Source organism: Pan troglodytes, chromosome 14 (assembly GCF_028858775.2).
Source record: "Pan troglodytes isolate AG18354 chromosome 14, NHGRI_mPanTro3-v2.0_pri, whole genome shotgun sequence".
In the NCBI taxonomy this organism is placed as follows: domain Eukaryota; kingdom Metazoa; phylum Chordata; class Mammalia; order Primates; family Hominidae; genus Pan; species Pan troglodytes.
In genome coordinates, this window is record NC_072412.2 from 35,927,746 (window position 1) to 35,939,489 (window position 11,744).

The 11,744-nt window shown below is 38.8% G+C and overlaps 1 protein-coding gene across 4 annotated transcripts in view; it reads left to right on the plus strand.

Annotated features, from left to right (window-relative positions):
• Positions 1 to 11,744, plus strand: part of RFXAP (regulatory factor X associated protein) — a 26,123-nt gene continuing 14,379 nt past the window's right edge. For 2 of the 4 annotated variants that reach the window (XR_008538775.2, XM_016925191.3), the window contains exons 1-3: positions 24 to 783; positions 6,249 to 6,356; positions 8,459 to 8,565. Coding sequence is in view for 3 of the 4 variants with exons in the window: in XM_016925191.3 (XP_016780680.2) it covers positions 184 to 783; positions 6,249 to 6,356; positions 8,459 to 8,565 (815 nt within the window). In the remaining variant the exon portion in view is untranslated. Of the gene's footprint in view, positions 784 to 6,248; positions 6,357 to 8,458; positions 9,911 to 11,744 lie in introns of those variants that run through there. The other 2 variants (XM_003314130.5, XM_063792066.1) reach the window with 2 other exon arrangements.

Genomic DNA, 11,744 nt, shown 5'->3' on the forward strand with positions numbered 1-11,744 from the left:
GACAGCCCGCGGGCGTACACACGCTGACGCGCGGGCTGCGGTCGCGCAGGCGCAGTCGGGGCGCCTTCGCGGCATAGGCGCCTTTTACCCCAGCGTGTCCTGAGTCTTTGGTTCGCGAAGTGCCGTTAGGCCAGGCAGGTGCTAAAAGCCCGGGGTCGTGGACCCCGGCCAGGTCTTAGCAGCATGGAGGCGCAGGGTGTAGCGGAGGGCGCGGGGCCGGGCGCGGCCAGCGGCGTGCCCCACCCCGCGGCCCTAGCCCCGGCTGCGGCTCCCACCTTGGCGCCAGCCTCGGTGGCGGCCGCGGCCTCTCAATTCACCCTGCTAGTGATGCAACCCTGTGCTGGGCAGGACGAGGCTGCGGCCCCCGGGGGCAGCGTTGGGGCGGGCAAGCCCGTTAGGTACCTGTGCGAAGGGGCCGGGGATGGCGAAGAGGAGGCTGGGGAGGACGAGGCGGACCTGTTAGACACTTCGGACCCTCCGGGGGGAGGCGAGAGCGCGGCTAGTTTGGAGGATCTAGAGGACGAGGAGACTCACTCGGGGGGCGAGGGCAGCAGCGGGGGCGCCCGGAGGCAGGGCAGCGGTGGGGGCAGCATGAGCAAGACCTGCACCTACGAAGGCTGCAGCGAGACCACGAGCCAGGTGGCCAAGCAGCGCAAACCGTGGATGTGCAAGAAACACCGCAACAAGATGTACAAGGACAAGTATAAAAAGAAGAAGAGCGACCAGGCCCTAAACTGCGGTGGGACTGCCTCGGCTGGCAGCGCGGGAAACGTCAAACTCGAGGTATCAGACTTAGCTGAGGCCTGGGGATGGGAGGTGGAAGAAGAAACCCAATCTTAACGCAAACCGCATCTCCAGGGCCGCCTCCCCACTTCCAAATGGGCCGGGTTGCAGTGACTGGGTTAGTGGTTGAGAATTAGAGTGTTTGCCCTAAATTAAAGTTTGTACCAACATGTGCAAAGCAATAACAGTTCTGTTGAACTCATGATAGGTGCAGAAATTTCAGTAAAAATAATGTGACATCGGCAGAGCTGTCATAGATCTGGGATATGGCTGGAAGGACATAGAGTAAATGATCGGTCTGGTTCATCGCTAAAGGAGACTTAGGAACCTAGATGAAGTTGGTACTCCTGAGAAAGTCATCTCTTTCTGTTTTCACTACTCTATTCTCAGTACCCAGTTCTCAGTACCTCTATTTGTAATACTCCTGTATTTAGTACTTTGTTTTTAGTGTCCTGTTCTGTTAACCCTCTTCCTAGTACCCTATTTTTAGTACTGCTATACTCAGTTGCCTGTCTGTAGTACCCCTGTACTTAGTACCCTTTTCTTACAACTCTGTTCCCAGTACCCCTATGTTTAGTCCCCTGTTCTCATGTTCTCACTACCCCAATACTTAATATACTTTGTTCTCAGTATCCTTGTTGTTAGTACCCTGTTCTCACTACCCCTTTTCTTAGTACCCCTGAGGGGGGAAAAAAAGGATGATAACGGGGTATAAGTCTCAAAAAACTTTTGGATTGTTTGATTTGAACTGAGTCAAAGGTAAAACCAGTGTTCTGGAGTTCGACTTCTGGGTGCAAATCCCTGTTGCATCATTTGCTGGGCTTGTGGCTTGAATAGGTTATTAAACTCTGTAAAATGGGCATTAAAATCGTGTGTCATTCATAGTGTTGCTGTGAATATGTGAGCCATTCCATATTGAGTGTTCACACAGTGTCCAGCAACTGGCTAAAGTTTGCAAACCTTACCCATTATTATTGTCATTGTTAGTGGTATACTTTGAGGCTGTCACAAATAAGCAGATATTTCTCCTTTTGAGAGCTATATAATCCCTCAGTGTAGAGAAAAATTTAATTTTGTTACAAGTGATCCAAGCCAGGTATGGTGGCAAGTTCCTGTATACCCAGCTGTACTTGGGAGGGTGAAGTGGGAAGATTGCTTGAGACCAGGGGTTCGAGGCTGCCGTGAGCCTTGTTTGCATCACTGCATTCCAGCCTGGATGACATAGCAAGACCCTGTCTCCTTAAAAAAAAAAAAAAAAAAAAAAAAGTGATAAAAAAAATTTTTTTTAAACTGCAAGCTGTCTTAGGGTCCTAGGATGTATTCTAAGTCTTTAAATTTCTTAGTTTCAGGCTGAACTTGAAGTGCTCCATCACTGAAATATTAGACCTTGTAATTGTTTACAAATGTAATGTTCTAGGCCAGGCTCAGTGGCTAATACCTGTAAGCCCAGAACTTGGGGAGGCCTAGGAGGGAGGATAGCTTGAGCCCGGAAGTTTGAGACCAGCCTGGGTAACATAGGGAGACCCCATCTCAACAAAAAAATTTAAAAAATTAGCCAGGTATGTTGGCACATGCCTGTGGTCCTAGCTACTCGGGAGGCTGAGGTGGAAGGATCATTGAGCCCAGGAGGTTGAGGCTGCAGTGAGCCATGGTTGTGCTACTTCACTCCAGCCTGGGTGACAGAGCAAGACTTTGTCTCAAAAACAAAAAGTATAATATTCTAAATATTTCTAAAATTTGCAGTTGCCAGTGTGTCATACTTAATTCACACTGGTTAGGACTGAGTGACTTCTCTTTCCCTTAAGTTTTACTCTTTTGGAGTAAGAGGACTTCTTTGAGGGTCTGGTGACTTAATGAAGACTCTTCCTAGAAAAATCCACTATGTAACTTTAATTTTGCATACTAATTAATGGGCTCAGGACTTCTGTAATCTTAGTTTAAAAACCCCCTCAATCCATATTCTTATAGTATGTTTTACCAAATCTCTGATTACGGGGATTTAGGGAAATAAGCATCTGGAAAAGAATGAAAGTTAGTAAAGGTGATCAAGTTTCTTCCTCAGTATGTTCCACAGGTGCTCATTCACTTCAGAATTCTTTAGAGAGGGAGAAAAATAATACTTTTTTTCTTTCTTTTTTTTTTTTTTGAGATAGAGTCTTACTCTGTGTCGCTCAGGCTGGAGTGCAGTGGTGCGATCTTGGCCCACTACAACCTCCACCTCCTGGGTTCAAGCAGTTCTTGTGCCTCAGCCTCCTGAGTAGCTGGGATTACAGGCATGCACCACCACGTCCGGCTAATTTTTGTATTTTTAGTAGAGACGGGGTTTTGCCATGTTGGCCAGTCTGGTCTCGAACTCCTGATCCTCCCACCTCAGCCTCCTGAAGTGCTGGGATTACAGGTGAGACCCACCACGCCGGCCTAATAATACTTATTTTCAAGAAAGAAGTAGTTAACCTATGGCTGCTTACTTTTTTTTTTTTTTTTAACTACCTAACATTTACATCTACAGTGAGGAAAATGTATAAAAGGCAGATAGATACTGAATTAGAGTCTCCCTCTGCACCTCCCACAAAAAGAACCTTATTACTATTTTGTTATTTATTTACTTATCTAATTTTTTAGAGATGGGTCTCACAGTGTTGCCCAGGCTGGCCTCGAATTACTGGGCTCAAGTGATCCTCCTGCCTCAGCCTTCCGAGTAACTGGGATTATTTCACCACTGCACCTAGCTTCACTATTTTAAAATAATTTGCATGACTTTTTATGGAAGGGAATTAATTGCTATAAGCAACAAATAATACTAATAGTTTACTATCCAGTTTGTCTTATATTGTGGGATACTTTATCAGTTCTGAGGAGGTAACAAGATCTGTAAGTCTTTATCTTTGTTAAACTGAGTGTAAAGAAAATAACAGTGCCAGCCAGGATATAATAAGAGCCAACTGTATAGTCCGGTTTTAGTAGTTCAGAGGAGGATAGATCATTGTAGGCTGAGATACTCCAGAAAGGCTTTGCAGAGGAAATGTGACTCAGTATAAACCGGAAAGGATGGGCAATAGTTTACGCTTAATGAGCTGAGTTTCTTACGTGTCAAGCACTGTGTTAAGCTATAAATGGAGTCTCACAACCCTTCAGCAATGGGATAGATACTATATTTTACATACATGGAAACTGAGGCACAGAGAGGCTAAAGAATTTGGCCTAGGTCATACAGCCAGCAAGTATTGTACTCAAACGCAAGCAGTCTTATTCTAGAGCTTTCACTTTTACCTCCTTACTATACTGCTTCCCTAGAATTCTGGTAGATAAAAGGAAAGAGAAGCACATTTTAGTAAAGAAAGAGAAGTAGGAATACAGAAAACACTTTTGTGAAGATAGCAAGTGGACTATTCTAGCTAAAATAGTTGAGTGGAAAATTCATGAGAGAGAAATTTGGAAAGATAGGTTGAAGCCAGTTTTTTATAGTATTGAATGCCAGGCTATGGGATTTGGATTTGGAGTCTTTAAATGAAGTGATCTAATTAGGAAGTAGCAGAGGATCCTACCCTGATGGAGTGGGTTAAAGTTGAGAGCCTATAGATTTTGAGACTCTTTCGAAGATTATTATAGTAGGACTGACAGGTGATGATGGTGTCTTCTGCTATGTTGTGAGCAGCAAGATTAGAAATTAAGGTCTCTATTCCAATGAAGAATTTATTAAGGTAAAAAAAATTAAAGAAATTAAGGTATCTAAAATTAATATTTCTTACACAAGTCAAGGTTAAATGAGGAACAAGTGTGTATAATGTCTACTCCACCAATCTAAGAACTATGCTATATGAGAGACACATAAAGGGACTAGGGATAAATGAATTGACCTCTGCTGGTGGGATTGTTCTTATTAAATATCTAAAAAGCTATCATTTAAGAGAAGCAGTAGACTTATATGGCATGATTCTGAGGTAACTAGGACTCTTAGGCATAAATCACAAGGAGTATGTATTTCAGCTCAGCTTAAGTAAAGCTACCTAACATTCTACCGAAATGTTAGAGCTATTCAAAACCAAATGAAATGTGGCAAAAGTTGGTAAACTCTGTAGGACAAAAAGCATTGCAGGTTTTTGAAAAAGAATTCCAACATCTGTACAAGTTTGGACTGGATGACTAAAGGTTATTTTCACTACAAGCTTCTTTATCTAATTCAGTATCTAATATTTTGTGAATTAACCTTTTGAATTTCCATAGTGGGGTTGTGAGGGCAGAGGGTACTGTACCATCAATTTCAGCATTCCATTATCTTGCACATAAAAATGAAAGAATCTCATAAATAAAATCAACTTGGGGGTTGCTGGAGGAGGAAGAAATTATTTTTGTTTCCTCTGGGTATTAGAATTTTCTTTTTACAGTTTTTATGTGTTGAGGCCTAAAATGTTTAGGGATGAAATATTTTTGTAATAGAAGTTGGTAAACTTCTCATAATGAAAGAGATTAAGGGGATATTCTCATAGATAACTCAGAGGCCAGTAGAAAGAAGGCCAAGAGAAAAAACAGCATAGATAATATTCTAAGTAAAGAACAAAGAGGTTAAATTCATGTAAGGTATGGCTTTCCGGTAAAACATTTATAATTTTATATTTGCTACTTTAGTAAGAATTTTGGATGTGGTATTGTGGCATAGTTTTGTAAGAGTCAGAATATTTCAGTCAACTAAACAATATTTTGTTATGCCAGCAAAATTGCAAGTATTTAAGATGCTGTCAGGTAACTGGGGGTACATATTTGGTATTAAGTGCTGCTGATTTTGTTTTTGGGCAGTGAAATCTCAGGGTAATGGTATCATTTTAGGACTTACCTGTTTTGTTCATACAGTTGGCAGGAGACTATTTGTACTAGTGCTTTTTCAAGCAAGTTTATCTAAATTTTGAAAGCTTTGGTTATCAATTGCTTCTTTAAACAATATTTTATTACTCCCCCATTTGTTTTGGTTGCCAATTGGGTAAAAAGCTATCAGATATCTTATTGAGCAGTATATAATTTGCCTCTGAGTTCATATATTTCATCCAAAGGCAAGCAGATTATGTTTTGGCCTGGATAGCATTATATAAAGAGAATGGTCAATTCCACTTGGCATTTTTTGTAATATTGAAAATAGCTCACAAGTAACTCTGCCTCAATCTTAGTGGCCCACCTCTCACAGTATTAGTATATCACACTCTATCACACACACTATTAATTTTGAGACCTGCCAAGAGACTAAAGAACCCAGGTTGAAAATCTGGGGGGAGAGGGAGCGAGGAGGAATGTTACATTAAATTAACTGCCAATACTTTGCCTATGATAATGAAGAACTTTCCCAGAGTTGCCCAGAGACTGGGCAAGAAGAAGGAAGAAATGCAAAGACCTGTTCATTACATCTTTGAAATACCTGTAATCATGACTTATTACGTTAACTGTTTATCTATTTGCATTTTTATCATTTATCCCAGGAAAGTGCAGATAACATACTCTCCATTGTTAAACAAAGAACAGGATCTTTTGGGGATCGTCCTGCAAGACCTACTCTTTTAGAACAAGTGTTAAATCAAAAAAGACTGGTAAATATCTGTTTGTAAATCAGTTATAAATGTGTTAACAAACGTTGTTTGTTATAAATGGAACTATTGACATTTTTGAGATTTTTAGCTCATGACATCACACTATACATCAAAATAAATTCCTAATAAGTCAAAATTTTAAAAAAAGAATCGGAACTTTACCTCAAAAATGTAATGAGATTTTTTTTAGCTTATATAGACAAAATCACAGAGAAAAGATTATAAACTTGACTACATAAAAATGAATGCTATAGTCAAAAATGGTGGCAAATTGCACAATGACCTAGAGCAAAAATATGTACAACAAATATAAAAGACTATGGTTAACGTGTCTGGTATTTTATCACATAAAATATTCCTGGTTGGGCATTGTGGTTCATGCCTGTAATCCTAGCACTTTGGGAGGCCAGGTGGGAGGATCACTTGTGACCATTCTGGGCAACGTAGCGAGACCCCATCTACAAAAAAATTTAAAAATTAGCCGAGTGTGATGGTATGTAGCTGTAGTCCTCGCTACTCAAGAGGCTGAAACAGGAGGATTGCTTGAGTCCAGGAGTTCGAGGCTGCAATGAGCTATGATCATACCACTGTACTCCAGCCTAGGCAACAGAGCACCCTATAAATCATTAAACATGGTCAGTTTCCTTACATATATATAAAATATGTTTGCCTCTTTGACAGCTTCAGTCTTAACTGCAAAGAAAGGTTATTACAAAAATTCCTGTAATTTGATGAGGAAAACCTTTGGCTTCAATACATTGCAAAAGATAGAAACAGAAAAAAAAGGCAGAATACCATTAAATGATATGGAAAGGTATTCAATATCAGTAAAAATAAACAAAAAGTGAAAATTATTTAAACGATTATGCACAATGATGCAGTGATGTTGAGACTTTCATGAAATGGGCATTCTCAAGTAGTTAATGGCATTATATATTAGTATGGCACTTTCAGAAAGCAGTTGGACAATATGTACCAGGAGTCATCCCTTTCAACTCAGACATCACATTTAATATGAAGACATTTACAGAACGTAAATCCTAAATATGGATAGAGTTAAACATAAAGGTATTGCCAGGAATATATTTATCATAAATAGTAAAAAAGGTAGTTGAAACAGCCTAAATGTCCAACAGTGTCATAACAGCTAAGATGATTTTTAAATAAAACTGTTTAATAAACAGAAAATGTACTAAGATATAATACATATAATCTGAAAGATAGTATTTAATGATAGTATGTTCACTTTATTCAGTTTATCTTTTTGCAGCTTATTGGGGCCAAAGATTTTTTTCTTTATAAATTTATATAAGTATTTTATTATAAAAACGTATTACAGGAGACTGTGGCAGGATGATTGCTTGAGCCTAGGAGTTCAAGACTGCAGTGAGCTATGCTCACGCCACTGCACTCCAGCGTGGGGAACAGAGTGAGACCCTGTCTCTAATAATAATATGTTAATCATAGTCTGTTATATTTGTTATATTATTACAACTATATTTTAAAGTGATGAGTGTACAAAAAGGTATTGGATGTTTTAGAGCAGTTATATTAGTTTTTTTCCTGAAATTTTGGTATATACCGATACATATGTACATATATATATACACACCTATACACACAATTTTTAATTTCTTTATGAAGATTTAGTTGGCTAATGAGAAACTTGACTTCTAGCACTAGTTTGTATGTATGTACAAACTGGCATTTAGCTGCTATTTTCACATGTGGCCCCCTTTCATCTCCATTTTTTTTCTTGCTATAATCCTGGGTCAGTGCTACTTTTAGCTCTTTGTTCTTACATATTTCAAGAGAGTATATTTGCTGGCATATTAGAGAAGGTGTTTCCTTTTTACACAAAGTCACCAATAACAGACTTCACCCGTTATTTTTAGGTTTTAGTATTTTGATGTGTGACATCACATTATTTTTAGTTTGCAGCTTAGTTGCAGTGCATCCGATGTAAAAGTGCTTTTGATTCAGGCATATTCTTGTGAACATATTGTATCATATGTAGGGACACATCAGAGTATTAAATAGCATGAAAACAGTCTAATCACGTAGATTAATGCTATTAATAATTTTTTTCTTTTCTTTCTAAGTCGTTACTAAGAAGTCCAGAAGTAGTGCAATTTTTACAGAAACAGCAACAGCTATTAAATCAGCAAGTTTTGGAGCAAAGACAACAGCAGTTTCCAGGAGCATCAATGTGAGGGAACTTATCAAGAACATCTACATGGTTTTTATCTTATTGTAATAGATGAGCATATTTTTTTACCGGACATAAATGGGGTAATAATCTATGCCTGTAGAACATAAACATTTTCCTGTAAATGTATGTGTGCATTTGGGGATAAATAAGTATTGCACTTTGTGCATCTAATCTTTCAGATTACTGTGAGTTTGAAGAAGTCAGCTTATCTTTCCAAATAACAATTATAATGTTTTTTAAAAAATATATTCCTCTTCAGTCATTGTTACTGAAGGTAATGAAGCAGTTACTTTCTGTGGAAGTCATAAAGTTTATAGATATTAATCTTGACTCATCTAGCTCAATGGTTCTCATCAAGGGTCAATTTGATTGTCATAGTGACCTTGAAAACCACTGGCTTTTAGTGAGTGGCCAGGAATGCTAAATGTTCTGCAGTGTCAGGGGTAGTCCCACATACTAAAGATTGTCTCACCCGCAGTGCCCATAACACTCCTAAGAAATGTTGATGGCTATTTTGTGGTGCTAACATGTAGTTGGGGCACCTATAATTGGGTTCTCTTAATAACCTTTCTTTGCAGTTAAGACTGAAGCTGTCAAAGAGGTAAGCACATTTTATATAGACGTAAGGAAAGTGATTATTGTTTAATATCTGTGAATTTAGGATGTTCATTTCTTTTCAGAGGTGTGTTAGTAAAACCTGACGGATTAACTAAGCACACTGGGATGTGTCTCCTACAGTTGCTTCTCTCTTTGATGTTACCTGTTAGTGCTGATCTCTTAAAGCAGACATTTCTTGTTTGTTGAATTTGTGAACAGTATAGATCTCAGCCCACCAATGCCAAGACAAAATTATTTTTCTTATACTTATTTTTTATTAAACAAAATGAAAAAGATCCTTTTCAAAAAGGTGATCCTGAAAATAAAACTAACACTCCAGTATTTTGTCATTGTTTTTCACAATTGAGCTATCTGAAAACTGTTATTCCTAAGTAATGTTCAAAAATGGTAGGTAATCTGGATACCTTTTTCTTATACTTTCTCCTAGGAAAACTTTAAAACTTTAAAAAGGCAAACCTACCAATAGGAATAACAAATTAAATGTCAAGAGAGTATATCCAATATTAGGATATAAATGTATGTGTCTCAAGTTTAACTCTACAAAAATTTGTTACTTGTTTTTTAAACTCTATATATAAAGTTCAACTTAATCATGGCTGTTCTAAGAAGTACTTATGGAGAGCAAGAATGTTTTTGTTCATTTCTTAATGTGTGTGTTTTTACTTGCATATCTGTTCAAAACACTTTTAACAAAATTCATTAAAGTCCAGTTGTTGACCTTTGAGTTAGCTGATTTCTTTATTCTGTTCTTTAGTTTATTCTTACTAGATGCAGAGGAATTCATCTACTGTCTGTTATTAACTGTTAGTTTATTCTCATACTTACGATGTTGAGAGTTTTTTTGAAGCTTAAGTTACCCTTTATGGTGGAAAACATTAGCTTATGCTTCTTTAGATGGAATAATGGGAAAGGAGGGAAATGGGAAATGGATGGAAATGGGAAAGGAGGGAAAATAATAGCCCAGTGAGAGCTGAATGAAAAGGGACTGAGTTTAAATATTTGTAAGAACTTTGTGATGATGAGTAATTGTCAGACGTGGGATAGATAACTGAGAGGCTCAGAATCTTTACCAAGGATATTTTTTAGGATAAGGTAGCTGCCTGTTCATGAATTTGGATAAGAATAATAGGACAATATTCAACACAATTTAATTTTTGTCTGCCACATTAGACATTTTTTTACCTTATAAAATGATCAATAAAGCAATAAGGTTTATTTTGGGTAGATGTATTGCAGTGTGTCTCCAGTTTTTTATCCTTGTGTTTACTCATGCCATTTGCCGTGTGGCTTTGCTGCTCATCCTACCCATTGAGCTTGAGTTTATTTACCTACCCCTTAAATCTAGAGGACTGGCCTTGTGACTTGTTTTTGCCAATAAAATGCAGAGGACATAACAAGATGCCATCTCTGAATAGACTTCTGAGAGTTTTGAACATTTCCACTTGTTTTTTTAGAGTCCTACCCTGCTGCCATGGTAAGAAGCCCAGCCTAGCTTCCTGGATAATGAGATACATAGTCCAGTCACCTGTATTGTACCAGCTAATAGCTGGCAACCAGCCACACATGTGAATGAGGCTATGCTAGATAAGCTGTCCAGCCAGCCTGCCAGCTGACCGCAGATACACTTGATAACCAACTGAGATCAGCCAAGCCTGGCCCAAATTTGCAGAGCCACCAAATTGACCTGTAGATTTGTGAGCAATTATAAATTATGATTGTAAGCCACAGAGTTTTGGGGTAGTGTGTTAGATGCAGCATTTTTGTGACAGTAGGTAACTGATACACCTAGCTGCTATTTATTGTTGCAAAACAAATCACCTGAAAATTTGATGGCTTGAAACCATTATTATTTCTCACAGTTCTGTATATGATTACTGTGATTTAAAATAGCTGTGCAAATGCTTTCAAGCTAGGTGTGGCAGACCATATTTTTCAAAGATGTCTGCACAGTATCTCTCACCCCACATGCTCTTATGCATTGTTGTCCATTAAGATATAAATTTTCTTTTCTATCCTTTTGAATCTGGGCAGGCTTATGACTGCTCTAACAAAATACGGCACAAGTGATTCTGTGCCAGTTCATTTGAGGAGATATGATAAATATACATGTCTATTTGTAGTAATAAGAACATAAAGGAATTCACAGCTTCCATTTTCCAGCAAAGTTGGAAAATCAGTCATATGATAATGTGGGGTACAGGAAGTAGTAAGGGGCTTTAGAAAGAAAATATTAGGAAGATACATTAAAGTCAGTGAAAGAGACGGCTGGTAGCGGCTGGGACGATTGCTCACCAAAGTTGTCCCAGCACTTTGAGAGGCCTAGGCAGGCAGATCGCTTGAGGTCAGGAGTTTGAGACCAGCCTGGTTAACGTGGTGAAACCCTGTCTCTACTGAAAATACAAAAATTAGCCAGGCATGGTGGCGCATGCCTGTAATCTCAGCTACTTGGGTGGCTGAGGCAGGAGAATTGCTTGAACCCAGGAGGCAGAGGCTGCAGTGAGCTGCGATTGCACTACTGTACTCCAGTCTGGACAACAGAGTGAGACACTGCCTCAAAA